Below are 23,824 nucleotides of genomic sequence, written 5' to 3'. Positions count from 1 at the left end.
AGGAAGAGGAAGGGGATGGTACAGCATTAAGAGTGTCCCGGTAACCCCTCCTGGGCACACCATGACATGATGCGGTCTCATTCACGTGCGCGTTGCCACAAAGTGGTAGCACACGTCCAATGTCCTGTTTTCCCAACTGAAAACGTTGGAAGGTTTGGTTCAGAACATTTATTGTGAAGCAGGTGAAACCTGGCAGTAGACTTACCCCTTCATCAAGCGATAATAATGTCATTAATTGAGGGTCAATCAGAATCTGCCGGTGATTCCATTACTGACCAGGTGTGCGGACTACAAGCAGAGAAGATACGGCTATTAACAAAACTAAGCGCTGTGCAGTGCAGCTTGCTGCGTGGTCACAGACCGGTCAGAGTGCCCATGCTGACCTCTGAGCACCACTGAAAGCGCCTACAATGGATGTGTGAGCACCAGAACTGTGTGTTGTTTACCTGGGGAAGAGATGATACCAGGATGCACTATGGGAAGAAGACAAGCTGGCAGAGGCAGTGTGATGCTCTGGGCAATGTTCTGCTGGGAAACTTTGAGTACTGACATTCATGTGGATGTTACTTTGACACGTACCCACCTACCTAAACATTGTTGCAGACTAAGTACACCCCTTCATGGCAACAGTATTCCCCGATTGCAGTAGGCTCTTTCAATTGGATAATGCGTTCTGCCACACTGCAAAAATTGTTCAGAAATGGTTTGAGAAACATGACAAAGAGTTAAACGTGTTGACTTAGGCTCCCAATTCCCCAGATCTCAATCAGATCGAGCATCTGTTGGATGTGCTGGAGAAACAAGTCCGAGCCATGGAGGTCCCACCTCACACCTTACAGGACTTAAAGGATCTGCTGCTAACGTCTGGGTGCCAGATACTATAAGACACCTTCAGAGGTCTTGTGGACAGGCCTGGCGCTCCCATTAGGCAACCTTAGGCAGTTGCCTAAGGCGCCGGGACCTGCAGGGCGCCGCTGACTAGATTTTCTAATCTAGTCAGCGGTTCAGGAGAGAAGGGCCCGCCGCCGCTGTTTTTCCATCTCACACTAGTCACACATGATCACTGACTGACGTCAGTGATCATGTGATAGTCTGTCCGGCGGCGCCTCTGAGTTCTCCCCTCCCCTCTCAGCATGCATCGCGAGGAGCAGCTAGAGGAAGAAAAGGTAAGTAACATTTAAATTAATTTTAATTAATTATTCTTTTATCTGGTGAGCGGAGGGCGAGCGGGGGGCGAGCGGCGGCGGCGTTATTTTGCCTAGGGCACCTTGAACCCTAGCACCGGCGCTGCTTGTGGAGTCCATGTCTTGAGGGGTTAGAGCTGTTTTGGTGCCACAAGGGGGACCTACACAATATTGGGCAGGTGTTTTAATGTTGTGGTTGATCACTGTATATAACAGGGCACGTAGGAAGTTGTTTGTTTGTTTTTTATTTTGTGTTTTTGTTTTAAGAATGAGCAATATGTATTAACTTGACGGTTTTCAATGTATTTATTTTATCCTAAAATAATAATAGCTTCACCCTTTTCTGCTTTCTTGTTATAACTAAAATCTTTGACCAGATTAGACCAATCTTTAACTTCAACTATTCTTATGGCATATAATGGATTCCTACAAAATATCTACATCATTGTTAACTGAATCCATAAACGTCTCTATTACAAGATTTGGAGTGTGACGATACAACTGTTTCAACTGTTTCACGTTTCTTAAGACTTTCAGATCGCTTAAATCATTTAAGCGGGTTTCAAAACGCTCACCACGTTTTGGACATTTTTAGCAAAGGGGCTAAAGGGGCTACAGCCCAGGGGCCTCGGGCAGCTGGGGGGCCCACCGGCATTCATCGGGTCGGGGGCGGGCTCCGACTGTCATCTGTTCAAGGAGAATGGCAGGCAGCTAACAGCAAATGTTATGCTGTTAGCTGCCTGCTGTAAGTGTAGTACTTACGCGGCGTGCAGTAATTTCCTTACTGAGGAATCTCGTGAGAGTGAGACTATGAGTCATAGTCTCACTCTCACGGGATCTCAGTAAGGAAATTACAGCGCCCCGCGGAAAGCACTACAGGGAGTGGGGGGAGGGTCACATGTGGGGGGGGGGGGAAGCTCACAGTACCCTTAGCCCGGGGGCCTCCCTTCCCTTAATCCAGCCCTGCCTCCAACACACACATATCTGAACATTACAGAAATCCAGCAAATCTCAAACACATCACCTGTCTCCCCTTACTTTTTAAATGCATTAAATGTGCCCTTTGGAACGCACGTTCCATCTGTAACAAACTTACTTCCGTCAGGGGCAGACTTAGACTGTTTTTTTTTAGGGTGGGTGATTTTGCATTGCCACACCCCTCCTTCACTCTGGCTGATCTGAGTTGGTCCCTATTGCCTCGATCACCCTACCTCTGGATCCGCCAGTGCCTTCATACATGACCTCTGCCTCTTAAACAACCTCAACCCCCTGGCAATGACAGAAACATGGCTCACACAATCAGACACTGCCTCACCTGCAGCCCTTTCACATGGTGGTCTCCATCTCACCCACACCCCCAGACCTGGAGGCAGACAAGGAGGGGGGTTGGACTACTTCTCTCCCCACATTCACAGTTCTAACAAACGTCCCATCACTCATGTTCAAATCTTTTGAAGTTCATACTGATTTTCAACCCATTCTCTATGCGTGTTGCTGTCACCTAACGCCCCCCTGGACCCCACCAACAATTCCTTGTACACTTCTCTGCATGGCTCCCTCACTTCTTATCCTCTGATATCCTCATCATCATCCTGGGTGATTTTAACATCCCTATTGCTAATCCACGTTCCAATGCTGCTTCCAAACTACTCTCTCGAACCTTCACACTTGACCTCTCCCAGTGGATTGAATCTGCTACTCACCAGGATGGCCACTGTCGTGATCTTGTTTTCTCTAGACTATGCTCAGTTTCTGATTTCCTTAACACTCCTTTCCCCCTCTCGGATCATCACCTTATTAGCTACTCGCTCACCTCCAGTTCTTTACCCTCCCCAGTGTCAAACTCTTCCAAGCCTCCTCACAACCGCAGGAATATCAACTCTATTGATCTTAAACAGTTGTCCACCTCTCTCCAACACCTTCTCTCCTCAATGTCTACATTCTCCTCCTCTGATAGGTTAGTACCACATTTTCACCAAACCCTAGCAACTGCTCTTGATAAAGTGGCTCCACCAACACTACATACTCCATGTAGACTTCGATGGCACCCGTGACACACTAAAGTAGCAAGAAATCAAACACGATCACATTCCAGTCAGTTACATTATATACTATTTCTGGTACAGAAAGGATTTTCTACAGAGTTACACTAGAGATTAATTTAATATGTGTGTACTCCTAAAGTAATAATTACAAAAAATAATTGCAGAGTGGATTTGTGGGTAGATGTGAGCATCTACTGCAATGCTAGCTACAGACAGCAGGTGGCAGTGCACCATCAACACTGACATTTTTTTTATTATTTGACAAATATATGCTTTATTTATATAAGGTGTACTCAAAAACAGACACAAAGACTTATAATCAAGTGTGTGTACTAACAAAATAAAATACACCATGGAATATAATCATATGTACATTACAATACAACATCCTGGGTAGCACGGTGGCTCAGTGGTTAGCACTTCTGCTTCACAGCGCTGGGGTCATGAGTTCAATTCCCGACCATGGCCTTATCTGTTTGGAGTTTGTACGTTCTCCCCGTGTTTGCGTGGGTTTCCTCCGGGTACTCCAGTTTCATCCCACACTCTAAAAACTTGCTGGTAGGTTAATTGGCTGCTATCAAAATTGACCCTAGTCTGTCTCTGTCTGTGTCTGTGTGTATGTTAGGGAATTTAGACTCTAAGCTCCAATGGGGCAGGGACTGATGTGAATGATGTAAATGGTGATGATGATGATCCTACATTGTACATCCTGTACTGCATCATTCATTTATCACATAAACAAGACAAGATTTCCAATGTGTGTGATGGAGGAAGAGGGAATCACACATGTAAAGGAGAGAGGGGGAGATGGAGATGTGTTTAGTTCTCTTCTTCCTCAGGACTGTCCATGATGTAATTCTCTCTCCTTAAGCTGCGGATCAGCCTGAGGCAGTCTGGGATAGGCCCCTATTCCTGGCAAGCCACAAAGTTTCCCAACACAGTCCAAAAGGTGCCGAGCCTCCCGGATTGTTCATAAGTGTGGGTGCCCTTAAGGTCCGCTCCAGAGAGGGCCCTGTCCCTCCAATCCACTCCAGAGTTTCCTGTCCATGCGGTTCAGCCCGAGTTGCCACTCTATGCGGTTCAGCCCGAGTTGCCACTTTCGGCTCTGAGGCATTTCACAGTGCTATCCAGTCGGAGTGCTGTGCCCAACTTGCCGTCCCAGCCGTGGACTCCCGCTCTGCCGTCCCAGCCGTGGACTCCCGCTCTGCCGTCCCAGCCGGGGACTCCCGCTGTCCCCTGCCGTCCCAGCCGGGGACTCCCGCTGTCCCCTGCCGTCCCAGCCGGGGACCCTCCAGAGACTGCTGCACAAGCTGGGTACTCTTCAGAGTCTGCTATTGAGCGTGAACGCCCGAAAGCCTCTTCCGAATCTCCAGCCTACTTTGACAGAGACCTGAAACAATTTTCTTTAGTCCTTCAACTCTGTATGAAACAATTTTGAAGAATCTCCATGATATTTCTCTGACCAATTTAACCAAGTTGATACTATTATTATGAATTTCAGAGGGGAGCCGCAGACTTGGGCTTTTTCCCTTCTTAAATCTGATGATCCCATTACCAACAACACCATAGACTTTGTTAATGCAGTCTGCCAGAAATATCTTACATCTACAGTCAAGTCACCTGATCGGGTTTCTGATTTCTGGTTTCTCTGTGGCACCTCAGTTACAACAAACCTCAACCTTGGTAGCTGGCTTTATGGGTATATCACCAGCCTGCAATAAAAAGAAAAGGAGGAAAACCTGAAGGGAGCTTGTATGGAGCGTCTGGAATCCGCTCCTTAAAGGGGGGGCTATATTACGCCAAATCTTTGTATCTAGCAGCAGTACCTCATACCACAAGAGGTGATGCTGTTCTATTCCTGAGCTCTTCACCATGCCTGAAGGAGTTAATCTCCTTGCTTGATGCCTAATTAGAACTGCACCTGTCGCACTGCTTCAAATACCTGCCTCAAGCTGTGCTCTGTGCAGTTCATCCGTTTATTCCTGGCTGCTGCTTGTTTCCACCTGTTCCTGTGTTTGCTCCATTGCTGCTTGATCTCCTGTTGTGACCCTCGGCTTGATTCCTGGACCCTGCTCGTTTGCCTGTTGCCCTGACCTTCGGCTTCACTTCAGGACTTTGCTTATTCGCTTGTGACCCTGATCTCTGCCTGACTATTAGGATTCTGTTAACCTGATCTCTGCTTGATCCCTGGACTCTGCTTCCCTGGACAGCCTTGTGCCTCCTGGATTGGGGTAACTTATATTACCTGTTCCTGTCATTTAACTGTACAGTCACTATTTGGAACCTCGTCTTATCTGTGGATTTGAGTTATCCTTGTTTATGTATTTGCCTGAATAAAGACATTTTGCTTTATACTTCCGTTGCAGTACTGATAAAGAACACTGGCCACCCCGTAGTATTATTATTATTACTATGATTTATTTATATAACGCCACTAATTACGCAGCACTGTACAGAGAACTCACTCGCATCAGTCCCTGCCCCATTGGGGCTTACAGTCTAAATTCCCTAAAACACACAGACAGACACACAGAGACTAGGGTCAGTTTGTCTACCAGTATGTTTTTGGAGTGTGGGAAGAAACTGGAGCACCCGGAGGAAACCCACGCAAACACTAGGAGAACATACAAACTCCTCACAGATAAGGCCATGGTCTGGATTTGTACTCATTACCCCAGTGCTGTAAGGCAGAAGTGCTAACCACTTAGCCACTGTGCTGCCCAGTATCTGTGAGGACTGTTGTGTAGGTATCAGGACCCCTAGCATTGAGTTTACCTTGTAAAGAGAGAGAGCCTGTGACGGGGCAGAGACCATTTCAGCATACTTACCACCTGTAGGTTAATCCCGGGAGATTGCAGAGAAGTGAATTACAAGAGTGGAGGGGGCTGGGGTACTGCCAATCCCAAAATTTTGACACAGCCCCGGCAATGAAATGAGATCACAATGGGATATGTCGCACTAATAATAACTAGTATGAGGATGAAGACAATGATATGAGCAGTGTTCCCAGAATCTAGTACTACTTGGTAATGAGAAGGATAATGTCCCTTGAAGAAGGATAAGGGCAAATACATTTAAAAGGATGAGGGGACAGTCTTCGCTAAAGCAGGCAGAGACTTAGAACTTCCAGGGTCATACAGACCAATCTCACTTCTAAATACTGATTACGAGTTGTTGACAAAAATTTCAGCAGAATGCCTGAAAGTAATATTACCATGTATGATACATGGCCATGACCAGACTGGATTTATCTGGGGTAGAAACTCTGTTTAAAATATCAGGGAGGTCATTTCTGTAACTCAGTCTGGGCGGGGGTTGAGGGGGGTTGGTCTTGAACGTTTACTCTTTTTAGATGCTGAAAAGGCTTTTGATATGGTAGTTTAGGATGATCTCTACAAAACCCTCTCTAGATTTAGTTCTCCCAAACAATTTATTCAAATCCTTCAGACAATATATAAAGAGGAACTCGCCAGGGCTTCCCCCTATCTCCACTTTTATTTGCAATTGCATTAGAACCATTAGCGGTGGCTCTCCAGTCAAATCAATTATCATCATCCGCATTTATTTATAATTATTTATGGGAATTTCTGTAAGAAGGGTTATTTTAGAGACCATCGCTATCTTTAGCTTGTTTACAGGATATCAAATTAATGTACACAAATCAGAAGTTCATCTCCTTCAGACCCTTCAGAAACATTACCACAGTGCCTTAGATCATTTCAGATAGTCAAACCCATCCTTAAATATCTAGGCCTTCACATTACCCCACACCCACAGCATTTATAACAATATCATTTAGCTCCTATTATAATAAAATATGGATACAATTAAATAATTGGAAACATTTGAGGATCTCTCTGTTGGGAAAGGTTGCGATTATTAAGAGCATTATATTTCCTAAGATTTCATCTCTTATGCAAATGTTGCCTATAAGCATTAGTAGAGTAGATGCTCCCAAATGTACACCCCTTTTTAGTCATTTCATTTGGCAACAGAAAAAGCCTAGAATTGCACGGCCTAGATTATATCTGACAAAGAGGAAGGGATGAGTGGGCTTCCCAGATATTGTGGCCTTTAACAGAGCGGTGATGTTCAGGTACATTTCGGATTGGTTACTGCGTCTTCACAAACAGGGCTTTGGAAGAGGAAGTATTTTTTCCCATGTTCCTGCTGCTCCTCTTCATCTTTCTAGGTCTGATGTCCCCTCTTCCGTATTACAAAATATTATTTTTAAAGACACCTCTGCTGCCTGGATAGCTATAAACCAAAAATTGAATAATGACCCGAAATTCACTAAATACCTACCATTGTGGGGCAATCCTGAGTTTTCCCCCTCATTAACCAACCAGATGTTCAAACTTTAGAGGGAAAATGGTATATTATTAGTAAAGGATGTTGTTAACCCAGGAGGATTGATATATACTTTCCAACAATTGCAGGAAACACACGTACTAATCCAAACTGATTTTAACTTTATTTACAAATTCATTATATTCTAAGCAAACAGAGGAATGTTTCATGGGTCCAGGAGGCTCCCCCAGAGAACCTTGAATCATTGCTGGGTTTATTCTGTATCCATAAATTTAAGTTCCAAAGTTTGTTATTGATAATTACTGATATGACACGTCTATGGTCGAAGGTGTGGGAATCTTGGAGACGGGATCTTCAGCCTCCAGATGAAATACTAACTCATATGGAATATTCAATGAAAGCGCTAAGGTCAGCAAAGCTTCATGAACTTCATTTGAAAACAATAAATAGAGCATATATTGCACAAGCCCAGAGAAAGCATATGTTACCCTCTGAATCTCGTAGTTGTCTCAAGTGTGGAAAACATGAAGCCACTTTCATACATAATTTTGGACTTGTCCGAAGATTGTTACATTTTAGAATAAAATAATTCTTATTTTCAGCTTCCATTTGCGGTTGTAACCTCATTATGAAGCATTTATTTTCGCCTGCTTTGACAACTGGAGGAAGGAGTTATCTGATAGCAAATATTCCCCTATCTCATGATTGTGTTCTCACTAGCAAAGACAGCCATCTTGAACAAATGGACCTCACATCTCTCTCCAAGTTGTCACAGAAACAGTTATAACATTGTATAATAACCTTAATTAAATAATTAATGCAGACTTAATTATCTCTGTAAATTGGGTCCATGCCTCAATGGGTCAGAGCAGTTTAGGCGGCACGAGGGGGACCTACACAATATTAGGAAGGTGGTTTTAATGTTGTGGCTGGACGGTGTATTACCCCATATTAACTTGTTAAGCTTTTAGCATTTACCTTTTCAAGCCTGATTAATAGCATTCTATATGCAGAAAAATCATGATCACCTGACAAATATACTGAAATTACAGGTATTTTCCTGCTTTTATATGTAGCATCGGCTAAGTTAATGCGAATGTTAATGTGTGTTATTTTACAGGATGACTTGAAGTATTATAAAATAATGGGGAACTGGGTTTAATTTAATTGAGCTAAATCCAATTGACCGCAATGCCAGTGTCAGCGCTGTTCTGTGGTCGTTACCAATCAGAGTGAGAAGTAAGGGAGCCCCCCACCCCCTGGGCCTGATAGCTGTGTGTACTGGACATCAAAATTAGCTGTAGCTTGTTGTCTGATAACAATGCTCCCAATGTCTCCCCGATTCCAGCACTTGGGAGTGTCAGTACTTGAACGCTGTCCTGGGCTCAATCTCTTCTAAAATTTGCTTTTGTTTCCTATTATCCCCTGTAGTAAGCATGGGTTCAGCTTTTTCTTGGACCCACACAAGAAGGGGGGTTAACACCACTAAGACCCCCACTACCCACCTCTGTGCAGCCTACCGGCAGCTGTAAACCATACGCTAATATCTAAGTAATTTAAAGAGGTCTCTAATGAGCCAGGAAAGACTCCTATTGTTCTATGACAAGAGCGTAACTTATTATCATCACCTTATAAAGTAGATTCAGGTGGAGCGCTGCTTCTAGGACCCGACCTCCTCTCGTTTCCTCCTCTTTCTATATTTCTGGTAATTGATGATATTCCTATTTTTTACACCTTGATTCCCTGTTTTCCATCTTATTTGGAAGCACAAAGCCTTCTGTAAACTCCGATCAGGAAGCCAATCTGCCGTTAGACGTTACAGTCCCTTCCTCGTGTCCCTGTCCTTTGTTTCTCTGCAGCTGTCTCCCATGTTTCTATTTTTGTTTAACCACTTTGAAAATTAAGAAATACTTAGAAACATAGGAAAGGAAGGGTTTATCCATCACCGATCTGCATCCTTGGAACTTTTCCCATCAGTATGTGATTATTATAATCGGAACATAATCTTCTAACTTTAAAGTAACAATTCAATGAAAAAAGTGATTTTTTTTTTTTTTAACATACATCATTGTGGCTTTTTTCCCTTGGTTTGTTTCTTCAGACTGCTATTAATACTGTATTATTCTTTAGATTTTACACATTGTAATGTGACTATATGGTATATGATGTAATGAGCAGAGGCGCTTTGGCATGTCCTTCTGACCTTCTCAGCTCTGTTTTCACTGTGGCATCCTCCTTCTCCCCCTGTGCCAACATATGACCTGCTGAAAGCTCTGAATCTTTGGTGGCCGTTGTTGTTTGCCCTCCAGCAGTGGCGGATCCAGTAGGGCAGGGCCGGACTGGCCATCTGGCACTTCTTGGAAATGCCAGAAGGGCCGATGCCAGTGTGGGCCGGTCCGGCTCCCGGCGATCCCCGATTAAATAAATTTTTAGGGCCGCAGTGGAGCCGTAATGACGGCTCTGTGAGCGGCCCGGCTCCCGCGCTTCAGGTTCGCGGCCGCCCGACCGCGTAGGACTGGCTGTCGAGGGCGCACAGTGGATTCCCGGAGGCTGCTGAGGTAAGGGTATTTTTTATTTTCACAGGGAAAATGGGGCTGGGGGGGGAGGGGAACGGAAAATGTGTGCAGGGGGGAGAGGACCCCAAAATGTGTGCAGGGGGCAGGGTGACCCGAAAATGTGTGCGGGGGGGAGGGGAGAGGGGCTGAAAATGTCTGCATGTAGCGGGGGGGAGGGGCTGAAAATGTCTGCGGGGGGGGAGGGGCTGAAAATTACTGCAGGGAGGGGGGAGAGGGGCTGAAAATGTCTGCAGAGGTGGGGGGGGGGGTCTAGGGGCTGAAAATGTTTACAGGGTTAATGAAATGTCTTGTGTGGTATTTAAAAAATAGAGCAGCTTTGGGGGCATGATATCTTTTTTTGTGTGGCAGTTAAATGGTTGCTCTCTGGTCTCAACTATCACTAGAATATTAAATACCAGTGAGATGGGGCTGGTGGAGGTTAATATTTTATTGACCACAAATGTGCAGATATTACTTAAATATGCCTGTACAATGGGGTAGTGTTATCTGGCCATAATGGAGTGTTTTTTTTTTATTTAAGAGCCTAATCATTCTGGGTTTGTTAACATTTTGTTATATAATTATGGGGCAGCACGGTGGCATAGTGGTTAACACTTCTGCCTTGAGTTCAATGGACCATGGCCTTATCTGTGTTTGCGTGGGTTTCCTCCCACACTCCAAAAACATACTGGTAGGTTAATTGGCTGCTAGCAAAATTGACCCTAGTCTGTGTGTGTGTGTGTGTGTGTGTGTGTGTGTGTTTGCGTGTGTGTTATGGAATTTAGACTGTAAGCCCCAATGGGGCAGGGACTGATGTGAGTGAGTTATCTGTACAGCGCTGTGGAATTAGTGGCGCTATATAAATAAATGGTGATGGTGATGATGATAATAAAATTTTTGCATTTTCAATACAGGACTCCAAATTTCCAAAAGCCAGTGAGAAGACAACAAAGCAGCAAGAGAGAAAAGCAAGAACAGGTAAAAGACAACAGCGCAATCAATCTAAATTTGAATGCTGGAGAATGTTTCCAAATATTTATATTTAGAAGTATTCCTATACATTGGGAGTGTGATACACAAGCTTGTGCTGAGGCTTCATGTTGGACTGCACCAGCAACGCCACTTCAGCGTGCAACAATATTGTGCATGGAGCCGACAGCAGGTGGGCCCGTGTGTTTTAAATGCTAGGGCTGATTTTTAGCCTCAGTCCGGCCCTGCAGGAGGGTGACCAATTGCTCCCCCCCCCTTAGTGCCCACTACGTATGTATATCTGCCTGACGGCAGAGAGGCAGTCAGAGGATCCTGCCCAGGTCGCTCTGACCATGGTTTAAACACAATCGGAGCGGCAGTGTAGTATCTTCTGCCTTTCTCAGCTGACCGGTCCAATCAAAATGAAGGAGGGGGGTATGCTAAATGCCCCCCTCCCCTAAGAAAATGTCTAGGCCTGCCTCTGGCCTCCAGAGAGGTATTGTAAAGGAGATAATGATCTGTAAGAGGGCAGCTAAGGGCAATTTTATGCATACTTAAAAGATATAAAAAAAAAACATCTACACAAGATTGCTGTTTTAATACTTGGGTTTCTCAATACTACAGCATTTTTTTTATAATTTGTTTAATCAACATACTGATTGTAACATTCAAACACATACAAAGTTATATTATTAATATATACACAAATCTGAGGATCTTCTCTACAAAATCAGAGGTTTATTTTTACCCTCATAGAAAACCTGAAGATTTAATACGTGAAGTCAGAGTGATGTTTTCCCCCTGATAGAAAGGGGTAGAAATGCCAAGTCTTTGACTATAGTGGCAGAAACTCTAATGACCATTTTCTTGGGTTATTATGACTGTAAATCTATTTGGCTTAGTACCTTGTTAACGTTTCGAATCAATGAAGCATTATATCTCCAGATAGTTTTATCTTCAATCAAAGATGTCTTAGGTAACTTCTTTTGCAGACGTCTTCTGCAGTGGTACACCAGGGCGGTCTTCACTGAGACTTTCATAGAACCCCCAATATGTTCTAAAACTTCGTGTACAGACGTTTGAATTACCTTTCTAGGATCCACAATCATTTTCCGAGGATTGAAATAATTCGCTCTGTTTGGTTCACGGTGAACATACTGCAGGATATTGAATCCTGACAAACTCTTCCAGGATGAAATGTTGGAAAAGTTTCCATCAGTGGCTACGGTTTGAGAGAAAATGTGATTTTCAATCAGAAAAATCCCCACTCCTGGGTTCTGTTGTTGAAGACTTTCCACCATGCTGTCCCACGTCTGGTGTTTTAATGGCAGAATTATTTCGTCAATATCATTCAGTAGCACAAACTTAGTCCTGTACATATTCCGATAGATGCAGTCATTGAGTGTTGTCATTTGACCATAATACCCAATATCCTTAGCGTCCTTAGAATAGCGCCATGATCGAGCAGGTCTAAGATACCGCTGAATTGGCCATGGTATGACCTCTAAAACACCCTCTGCAATGTAGTACTGCATCACTTTTTCCACCTGTGAGCTGCAGTCATTAAGGTAGATCATGACCCGTTGGACCCCCAATATCTGGTACATCTCCATGGTCTGTATGAATTGTAAGACGTTATTGTAATTCCGATACATGGTGGAAATGCAGACGGTGAAGTTGGCAGAAAACGGTTTCACGTCCTGATTTTGTATCTGGAACAGAGGTAATTGTATCATGTTTCCTGAAGGAGACGTATGAACAGATAGGTACTTGGCGTGGCAGTCTGGTGGCTCCATACACACCAGGTCCGTTGTGCCGTAGGGGAAGCCGAACCGATCAGTGTGTATGTCTATCTCAGCCTTGGAAACCTCCACAGAGTTGTTCACGGTGCAACAAAACCAACAGTATAGTTGCTTCACCTCTTCATGATGAATAATGCTGAGAATACGAACTGCACTTTTATTGTGTACTCTGTTGTCGAAATACGGGGATATAATAAATGTCCGGTTATCTCCCAGTGGTGTAATAGTATCGGTGGTTAGTCTACTACCACAACAGGCACATGGTGATCTCCATTCAGGAAACTGAGTCCTCAAAGGTTTGTTATATAAAAATCCCAGTAGAAAGGAGACAGCCAGTAATAATGATGACATCCGTACTAGGATTTTCCTTGAGAATTTTACCATTGTATCAGAAAATGGAGCAACTAGGAGAAAAACGAGAAAACACATGATAAGGAACAAGGATAAATGTTTAGAACAGACAACTATTCATCCCCCAGCTTTCTACTCCAATATTATGTTCAGCCACTAGGTGGTGCTACATGTTGTTAATAGCAGTACCTGCCAATGACAGTATTATTATTATTATTATTATTATTTATTTATAAGGCGCCACAAGGTTTCCTTAGCGCCGAACACAGTACAAACAATGGACAGTACAGGGAATAACAGTACAGAACAATAAACAACTAGTACCAAAACTTCAGAGGCTCCAGGCAAAGCAGATGTAATGGAGTAGGAGCAGAAGAGAAGGTAGGGAGACAGGAGGGAGAAGGGCCCTGCTCATAAGAGCTTACATCCTAAAGGGAGGGGAAACAGACAGCCAGCACAAAGGGAGTCAGAGGAGGGGAGCAAGCGTGCACCCCAACAGAGGAGGAGCAAGGGGATGGGAGCGAGCATGGAGAGAGGGTTAGGTGGAAGGCTGGTAGGCTTTAAGGAAGAGATGAGTTTTGAGTGCCCGTTTGAAGGAGCACAAGTTAGGGGACAAACGGATGGAGCGTGGGAGGTCATTCCAGTGGAGGGGGGCAGCTCGGGAGAAGTCTTGAATTCTAGAGTGGGATGAGGTGATCAGAGTGGACGAGAGGCGACGGTCATTGGCCGAACGCAGGGACCGGGCGGGAGTGTGGATGAAGAGAAGGTTGGAGATATAGGGGGCAGTAGAGTGAGAGAGGGCCTTGTAGGTGAGGGTAAGAAGTTTGAAAAGGATACGGTAGGGGAAGGGGAGCCAGTGAAGGGCAAGGCAGAGAGGTGAGGCAGAAGAGGAGCGGCGAGAAAGGAAGATGAGCCTCGCAGCTGCATTGAGTATAGAACGGAGGGAGGCGAGAGCGGGGGAGGCCGGTGAGGAGAAGGTTGCAGTAGTCCAGCCTGGAGATGATAAGAGCATGGATAATGGTTTTGGTTGCTTCATGAGAAAGGAAGGGCCGGATGCGGGCGATATTGCGAAGTTGGAAGCGACAGGATTGGGCAAGGGATTGAATGTGGGGGGCAAAAGAGAGCGAGGAGTCGAGGGTGACGCCCAGGCAGCGGAGTTGGGGAACAGAGGAGATGGTGGAGTTATTAACAGTTATGGAGAGATCCAGATGGGATGAGGATTTAGATGGAGGGAAAACAATGAGTTCGGTTTTAGCGATGTTAATTTTAAGAAAGCGTGAGGACATCCAAGAAGAGATGGCAGAGAGGCAGTCAGATACACGAGAGAGGAGGGGGGGGGGGGGAGATCAGAAGAAGAGATGTAAAGTTGGATATCTTCGGCATATAGGTGATACTGAAGGCCGAATGAGGCGATGAGAGCACCGAGGGAGGAAGTGTAAAGTGAGAAGAGTAGAGGGCCAAGAACAGAGCCCTGAGGGACTCCAATTGGGAGGGCAGAGGGGGGGGGGATGAGCCGGAAGTGGATACAGAAAAAGAACGGTTGGCGAGGTATGAGGTGAACCATGTAAGGACAGAACCAGAGAGGCCGAGAGAGTGAAGGGTGTGCAAGAGGAGGGGGTGGTCTACAGTGTCAAAGGCTGCAGATAGGTCAAGGAGGATGAGCAGGGAGAAGTGACCCCTGGATTTAGCAGAGAGGAGATCATTAGTTACAGTGGTCAGGGCGGTTTCAGTAGAGTGGAGGGGGCGGAAACCAGATTGGAGGGGGTCAAGGAGGGAATAGTCAGAGAGGTGACGGGAGAGGCGACTGCAAACAATTCGCTCGAGAAGTTTGGAGGCGTAGGGGAGAAGAGAAATGGGGCGGTAGTTGGCGAGTGAGGTGGGGTCAAGATTTGTTTTTTTGAGAATAGGAGAGATAAGGGCATGTTTGAAGGAGGAGGGGACAGTGCCAGTGGAGAGAGACAGGTTGAAGAGGTGGGCTAAGTAGTTGCAGACAGTGGGGGAGAGGGAGCGAAGAAGGTGAGATGGGATGGGATCGAGTTGGCAGGTAGAAGGGGGAGAGGAAAGAATGAGGGAGTGTACTTCTTCACCCGTAGTGGGGCGGAAGGAGCACCAGGGAGGGAAGCGGGGGGAGGGAGGAGCGGAGAGGGGGGCAAGAGAGGAAAGGGAGGAGGAGATATTAAGGCGGATGGCCTCAATTTTGGAGGAGAAAAAGGAGGCAAAATCAGTAGCAGACAGGGAGGGTGGGATAGGAGGAGGGGGAGGGGTGAGGAGAGAGGAGAATGTGGCAAAGAGGCGGCGGGGGTTAGAGGACTGGGAAGAAATGAGGGACTTAAAGAAGGATTGTTTGGCAAGGGAGATGGCGGAGCAGTAGGAGGAGAGGATGAATTTGAAGTGAAGGAAGTCAGCCAGGGAGCGAGATTTCCTCCAGAGGCGTTCAGCAGCACGGGTGCACTTCTGAAGGAAGCGGGTGAAATTGGAGTGCCAGGGTTGGGGAATTAGGCGGCGGCGACGGACTGAAGAGGCAGGGGCGATCGTGTCCAGGGCCGTGGTGAGAGAGTGGTTATAGAGAGAGGCGGCTTGGTCAGGACAGATCAGGGAGGGAAGAGGGGCTAGAAGAGTTTCTAGAGAGGAGGAAAAGGAAGTAGGGTCAACAGCAGCAAGATTACGCCTAGTGAGGGTAGTTTTAGGGGGAGGGTAAGCAGGGGAAAAGGACAGATTGAAGGAGAGTAGATGGTGATCGGAGAGTGGAAAGGGAGAGTTGGAGAAGTCAGAGAGATCACATAGGTGAGAAAAGACAAGGTCAAGGGAGTGACCAAGGCAGTGGGTGGGGGAGGAGGTCCACTGAGTGAGGCCAAGGGAGGAAGAGAGGGCGAGAAGTTTAATGGAGGCAGGGTCGGAGGGGAGGTCGATAGGGATGTTGAAGTCACCCAGTATAATGGGTGACTTCATGGGTGAAGTATAATGGGTGACTATGGGACAGTAACCCATAGAGTGGTGCTGATCTACCTGCCAAGCTGGAATGTCCAATCAGAGCATGTCAGTTAAGATGCTGTAACATCACTGGTCCTGCCTCTGTGTATGAATTCACCACATCAAACAGGGCTCACAGGCCAGCCTGTCATTCCCACTCACACCTCCCTCCTAACATGACATCTACCACAACAGGGTGAAAGAGAATTATAGGCAGCTTATCAGGTAGATCATTCAGCTTAATAATACACAGCCCTTTATATATAACGGTGGCCAATACTGACTTGCTCTGTAAGTGAAATATATTATACAAGGAGACACAGGAAAAAGCATCTTTCTGCAACTTGTGTGACCCTGTGACTCAGTCGTCTGTATGATGACGAGAGATTCTAAGCAGAGATCAGTGAAACTTTCAAAACTGCGTTTTAAAGTATTTGTCTCCTTTCCACGTTTAACTATAAAATTTCCCAAGACAGAATTTGTCCTTATGTTGTCTCACTCATACCCCAACCACATCACACAGCAGAACAATCTGATTGGCATTGCCTCTTTAGACTATAAATTCTGTAAAATGTGAACTTACAAATACAGTGCAGTGCATGGAAAGGAAGAGCATAAGAGGAAGACGAAGATTTGTATCACCGCAACATCGCACCTCTGCAATATAACCTGAAGAGACCAGAAAGTTGATCACGGATTAATGCCTTTCTCTCACCTTACGTAGATCAGTGGAAATATTTGCATGATGTGCATTGACACATTTTCATGATTTTGGGATTTACTAAGCAGCTTTTAAGTTTTAACAATAAAATACAATTTAGTGACCTAAGATGTTTCATTTTAAAACCAGTGAACATCTTGTAATGTTTCTAAATGACACAGACACAATAGCAATAGATTGGCTCCAATAAAATGGCTCCTGCAATGAGGACACAATAGATTGTTCCTATAGACTGAATCTGCTTGGCACCTGTGGAATCACTGTGATCATGTGGGACAATCCCATCAGCATACACAGCTGGGGAAGGATGTCAGGTCAGGGGAACTAGTGAGTGATACTACAGGTTATTTACACATTGGAAGGAGGACATTTCTGGCAACTTGATCTCTACTAAGATGTGAGTTTACTGTATTTATTAGTCTTACGTTGTGATGGTTAATATATAGTAAAATGTAACCAATTATAGTGTGTGTGCGGGGGCCAAAGTTCAATTATGGTGCTTAGCAGAGGGTAAGACCTTTAATGTAGGGTGTAAATATAATGTACCTCAGGGTGAAAAAGGGGGCGGGGTTTACTGATAAAGGGCCACAGTTCATCTTTGGGACTGAGGTGCAACATTTTGGAATTGCAACATAACTAATGACTCCAGTTATCTTTGTAACAAAGGCATGGGGATTTTTAGAAAGTCCGTGTCCTTTTCTAGTGGTCTGGTATTACATTCCTTCTGTGGGAACCAACTTTTTCCTTTTTGTTTTTTTAATATATATTAATAGGTGTTCTCCAATTAATTTAAACAGAAATGCCTCCTTAATATAGTATATGTTAAAGTTTTAGCTCATGAAAGGAATTAATATGTTACCTTATTGTTTCCCTCACAGTAAGCTGTTACTTTCTGTTATCAGTTGTTATTGCTTTAGGGGGGGGGGGACAAAAGAAAACTCTGCAGGCAGAACATTTTATACCTGATTTCTAATGCAAACAACAATATTTGATGTGGAGGTGACATGTAACTCACCAGGTTTTGCTTCCACTGCAGCGCAGGATGTAAATATATAAATAAGATCAGGGTATGAATAGTGTAAAGCAAACCTCCCCCCAGGCTGTCAATTAGTCCATGCAATAAGAAACACATGATTTACACAGGTTCTGTGTCTGCAAACCAGGTGAGACAATTCCCTCATGTACATCTCACCTGTGTCTGTTAATAAATGGATGAGCTGACAGCACTACATACTGATAGCACTGACAATGCCCCTAATCAGATTAGTGACTGGTTTTATTCAGAACGTCTGATAAATTGGCACTGTGGCCATTCTTGTTTATTTGTTTGGGGTGTTACTCCTGTGACTGACCTCAAGGTGGCAGTGTTTGCCTATACACAGTGTATATGTATTTATACAAGTATCACCTGCCCGTGATACTGTGTCAACTTTGTATTTTAAGACTAGTTAACTGATATTTCATATCTCTCTCAAGTATCTGCTGTAGTGTTCAGTTATGTAGCTAAAGCCACAAGCTTTATGGTTTTGTTTACTTATTGCAATGGATGTGTGCAGCTGTTATGGCTGGGTCACAGGAGCACTTATGCCAACAAAGAATCCTCAATCTATAAGGAATGGCTCTGTCTATAGAGGTAATCATTGGTGCATGCAACATGCATGAGCTTTGTGATTATTCATCTGTGCACCTGCAGTTTACATGAACATATATGCACAATTCTTCCATTAGGGCTGGTTACAGGGCTCTGATACTGAAACAGTAAACGTCATAGGTGGGCAGCGGGGGTACCTATGTGCAGTATATGGTGACCGGTGGAAGTATCGCTGTGCAGTATAAACTGAGGTATTGATATGTAATCGATAGGGGACAATTGTGGGGGAGGGTGTTCTCTGCAGAAGAATTCTCATATACTTAGCCTAGTTATATAGGTAGATCCTAAGCCTAGGTGTATATAGCGGTGTGTGTGTGTGTATGTGTATATATATATAGATATAGATATAGATATAGATATATATATAGAGAGAGAGAGAGAGAGAGAGAGAGAGAGAGAGAGAGAGAGAGAAAAATGTCAGTGACATTCATCATGAGCCTGTGTGGTTTTGCATGGTCATTATATGATGGAGCCCTACACAGTATACTGGTAGGCAGGTGTCGGGGCTCTGCTCGGCATACTGGTAGGCAGGTGTCGGGGCTCTGCTCGGCATACTGGTAGGCAGGTGTCGGGGCTCTGCTCGGCATACTGGTAGGCAGGTGGCGGGGCTCTGCTCGGCATACTGGTAGGCAGGTGTCGGGGCTCTGCGCACGGCATACTGGTAGGCAGGTGTCGGGGCTCTGCTCGGCATACTGGTAGGCAGGTGTCGGGGCTCTGCGCGGCATACTGGTAGGCAGGTGTCGGGGCTCTGTGCGGCATACTGGTAGGCAGGTTATCGGGGCTCTGCGCACGGCATACTGGTAGGCAGGTGGCGGGGCTCTGCGCGGCATACTGGTAGGCAGGTGGCGGGGCTCTGCGCGGCATTCTGGTAGGCAGGTGTCGGGGCTCTGTGCGGCATACTGGTAGGCAGGTTATCGGGGCTCTGTGCGGCATACTGGTAGGCAGGTTATCGGGGCTCTGTGCGGCATACTGGTAGGCAGGTTATCGGGGTTCTGCGCACGGCATACTGGTAGGCAGGTGGCGGTGCTCTGCGCAGCATACTGGTAGGCAGGTTATCGGGGCTCTGCGCGGCATACTGGTAGGCAGGTTATCGGGGCTCTGCGCGGCATACTGGTAGGCAGGTTATCGGGGCTCTGCGCACGGCATACTGGTAGGCAGGTGTCGGGGCTCTGCGCGGCATACTGGTAGGCAGGTGTCGGGGCTCTGCGCGGCATACTGGTAGGCAGGTGTCGGGGCTCTGCGCACGGCATACTGGTAAGCAGGTGTCGGGGCTCTGCGCACGGCATACTGGTAGGCAGGTGTCGGGGCTCTAGGAAACTTGGCACTAGTTGACGGAGCTGTGCATGAAATATTGGTAAGATGTTGGTGCTGTGCGCGGTGACCGGTCACATTAATATACGGTTCTGATGGTGCTGAAAAACCCAGGGTGCAAAAGGAAACCATAAATATCATATGTGTGGCTGGACCCCCACTGGTGCCCCTCAATGGTAGAACAAATGTGATTTCACATTTAAAAGGTATAGCCGTTCATAGTAGACGTATACAACAAAAGCATTTATTAACATAAGTGACACTGTATTCTCGCCAGAACTGCAAAACAAACATAGATAAATGTAAACAGAGAAGCAAATGATATGGCAAACTGTAACCAGATGTTACGAGCCGTAGCGGCTCATTACCTCCCTTGTCGGTCACTTCCGGTCTCTTCGTCTCGTCCATCACCATGGCAGCGGATGGGATGCTAACATAATCGGTGCGGCGACCTGGCAAGTGTAGGCAGCTGGGCGCGTGCGCAATGGGTGTAATTAATTAACCAGCTTGAAATGTGGCTGATTAGGCCCCCTGGTTGCCTGCTCTCTGATTGGGCAACACTTGTATTCAAGGCAGAGAGGGCTTAGCGTCCCTGCCGGTTATAGCGTCCTATGTGTTGTGCATTCTGCTGACTTGCATTTGTTCCTGTGGATACTCTATCTCTGACCAGTGAAAGGAATGAAAAGCTGAGTTCAAATAAACGTTAGTCTCTCAAAGAAAGCGCAGAGATCAGTTGGTAACTAATAGTACCTTATAGTGCAGTAAAGGCTTCCTGACAACAACTGCTGAAATTCTAATATAGCAGCACTATATATTTCTGAATTTGCACTACAAAGTGTTTGGGGTATCATTAAAATGGATTCACAGCAGTACACGTATGAGCAGAAGCAGCAACCAGCTGCTGCCACCAGTCCTGATGGTAGTCTTCCCTCTACGTCATCTGGTAAAGCCTATGTAAAAGTACATAATCTTTTGAAGTCAGGGAAAAAAATCACACAAAAAAATACCTTTTACCGTGTGGAAGAGAAAAAGAGCTGTAATAGAGGTAAAGTTAACAGCTGAAAAAAAAAATTGCCAACATGCCATTCTACACACGCAGTGGCGAAGAAAGAATGAGGCCTTCGCCTTTCTCTATTAGTGCGAGATCTAAAAATGTTACTAAAGCTTCTTCTTGTAAGGTCATTCGTGACCAATAAAGACCAAGTAATTAGGAGTCCAAAAATGGTGCACAACTACTGTTACGTGTGAACATAAGGCAGAAGAAAATGTATGCTCAAAATCAGAAATGACAGCCATCCCTGAGGAGAGTCCATTAATGAGTGGTATGTGTGATCGTGACCATTCTGATAGTGTACCCATAAAGAAGGGCCCTTTCAGCATTTCTGAGTGTAGCCGGTGATGCACCAATTGAGGATGCCACTTTGGAATTGGAAGAGGACGAGGGGGATATTTGTGTAGCTAATGAGGATGTTGATGAGGCTGTTTGTGTAAGTCCTGCATCAGTGGAAGCAGTTTTGGCATGTGACTAGAAGAAGGCCATTGTAATGCCTGGGCATAAGACCAAAAAAGCCACTTATGTGTGGAATTATTTGTACCCAAATCCTGACAACAGTTGTATAGCCATTTGTAGTGTATGTAAAGCCACAGTCAGTCGAGGGAGGGACCTTAGCCATCTTGGAACCTCACCCATGTTATGTCATTTGACGAGAGTTTATGGCAAGGTGTTGGAAAAAACTGAAAGTTATGGCCAAAAAATAACAACAAACACTCCATCATCAGCTAGGACCCTTCTCTCACCTACATCCCGACGCCTGCAATCTACACCCACAACACCGTCCTCATCAATATCCTCAGTAGCGATCTGAGTTAGCCCTGCAGCCAACTTGGTAAGGCTCGATGACTCCTGCATTATAATTGATTCCTCTGAAGAATGTTTGAGCGTTAGTCCCACTGCTGCTGCTGTTGCTGCTGCTGGGGGTGAATCTTCCTCCCATAAGCAGCCCAAGAAGAAGAGCACTAGTACTTTACAACAATTAACTGTGAAAGTCTTTTGCTAGAGTAAGCAAATATGACAGCAGTCACCCAGTTGTCAAGCGGATCACAGACGCCATGGCTACTATGCTGGTGTTAGATCTGTGTCCAATATCCACTAGAAACGCAGCTGGTTTTTCAGTTAATTGATGTTTTGTGTCCCCGTTACAAAATTCCATCGTGACACCATTTTTCACGAAAAGCTATTCCGCAACTGTACCAAAACGTTTGTAAAAATGTACTAATTGGGCTCAAAAATGCCATTCTACCCACTGTAGACTTAACCACAGATATGTGGACAAGTGGAAGTGGCCAAACCAAAGACTATATGACTGTGACAGCCCACTGGGTTGGTCATTCGCCTTCACCAGCAGGAACAGCAGCAGCATGTACACCACTACATAACATTTGTCACAGGCAGGCCACTCTTTGTATCACCGGCTTCACTAACAGGCATACGGCTGACAATTTGTTACGTAAACTAACGGATGTCATTGATACATGGCTTATACCACTTGGACTTTCCCCAGGACATGTTATTTCTGATAAAGCCAACAATATTGTGCGAGCATTACAGCTGGGTGAATTCCATCACATTCCCTGTTTTGCTCGCACACTAAACTTATTGGTGCAGAGCTTCTTGAAAAATAACCGTGAGGTGCAGGAGATTCTTTCGGTGGCCTGTGAAAATTTCGGGACATTTCCGGCATTCTGACACAGCATGTAGGAGATTGCAGCAGCTCCAAGAACAATTTAACTTGCCCTGCCACCAACTTAAGCAAGAGGTGTTAACAAGGTGGAATTCCACCCTGTACATGCTTCAGAGGATGGAGGAATAGCGCAAAGCGATACAAGCGTATTGCACAAACCATGACATTGGGAAAGGAGGGGGAATGTATTTGTCTTGCACAGTGGAGAATCCTGTCTGTGCTGTGCAAGGTGCTGAAACCATTTGAAGTTGTGACATGTGAAGTGAGTTCAGACTCTGCGTGCTTGAGCCAAGTCATTCCCTTAATTAGACTTTTGGAAAAGCAGCTTGACAAACTGAAGGAGGAGATGAAAGCAAGCAATTCTGCAAAGTATGTTGGCCTTGTAGATGAAGTACTTAGTTCGCTTCGCAATGATCCAAGAGTTATTAAAATCTTGAAGTCAGATCACTATGTTTTGGCAACTGTGCTTGATCCGAGGTTTAAGACCTACATCGATTCTATGTTTCCAAATGACCGAGATCTGAACAGTTGCAAGGAGCTATTGGTCAGCAAGTTGTCCGCTGAACTGGGCCTTGGCTTGACGATGTCTCCTCCTTCAGTTTCTCAGGCAGCTGCTGCTCGGAATAAATTGCACATTCCTTAGACAAGCAGGGATAACGCAGGTGGCAGACCACAATAGTTTGACATCTGGGCTGGTTTGAAAGATTTTACCCAAAAAAGTGTGACCTCGGCCATAACTCCATCCAATCCTACTATTAACATGCAAAGGATGGTGGAGGATTATTTTCAAGAGTTAATTGATATGGAAATGTCAGACAGTCCCTTTCCATACTGGGAGGAAAAACAAGCCATTTGGAAACCCATGTACAAACTTGCTTTGCAATACCTAAGCTGCCCACCCTCCAGTGTGTACTCAGAAAGAGTATTCAGCACAGACGGGAACCTTGTCATTGATCGACGTAGGAGGTTACTTCCTAGAAATGTGGAAAAGATGATGTTCATCAAAATGAACTACATCTTCCACGAGGAAGGCCTTTACCGGCAAATACATCCAAGTACTGACTGTTCTCTAATGGCGGATTCCAGCGTAGATGAATTAATAGTCTGTGATGATGACGTACACACTGATGAGGGTGAGGATGATGCTGAAGAAGATGACGACATCATCTTGACAGTGTAGAATTCACTTCACATCACTGTTGGTCTAAGATGC

General features: G+C 45.3%; 1 protein-coding gene and 1 long non-coding RNA gene across 4 annotated transcripts in view; one reads left to right on the top strand and one right to left on the bottom strand.

The window, feature by feature from the left end:
- Positions 1-23,824, top strand: part of LOC142101365 (uncharacterized) — a 485,133-nt gene that overhangs the window by 344,535 nt on the left and 116,774 nt on the right. For 2 of the 3 annotated variants that reach the window (XR_012678985.1, XR_012678986.1), the window contains exon 1: positions 18,372-18,541. The exons of the other annotated variant lie outside the window; for it this stretch is intronic. This is a non-coding gene — a long non-coding RNA (uncharacterized LOC142101365). Of the gene's footprint in view, positions 1-18,371; positions 18,542-23,824 lie in introns of those variants that run through there. 3 annotated transcript variants of the gene reach the window in all.
- LOC142101733 (beta-1,4-galactosyltransferase galt-1-like) lies at positions 11,884-13,217 on the bottom strand. The gene has a single exon (XM_075186123.1). The coding sequence runs from the start codon at positions 13,215-13,217 to the stop codon at positions 11,940-11,942; it is 1,278 nt and encodes a 425-aa protein (XP_075042224.1). The 3' UTR covers positions 11,884-11,939.

Source organism: Mixophyes fleayi, chromosome 9 (assembly GCF_038048845.1).
Source record: "Mixophyes fleayi isolate aMixFle1 chromosome 9, aMixFle1.hap1, whole genome shotgun sequence".
Lineage (NCBI taxonomy): Eukaryota > Metazoa > Chordata > Amphibia > Anura > Limnodynastidae > Mixophyes > Mixophyes fleayi.
This window is presented reverse-complemented; position numbering and strand designations above follow the sequence as displayed.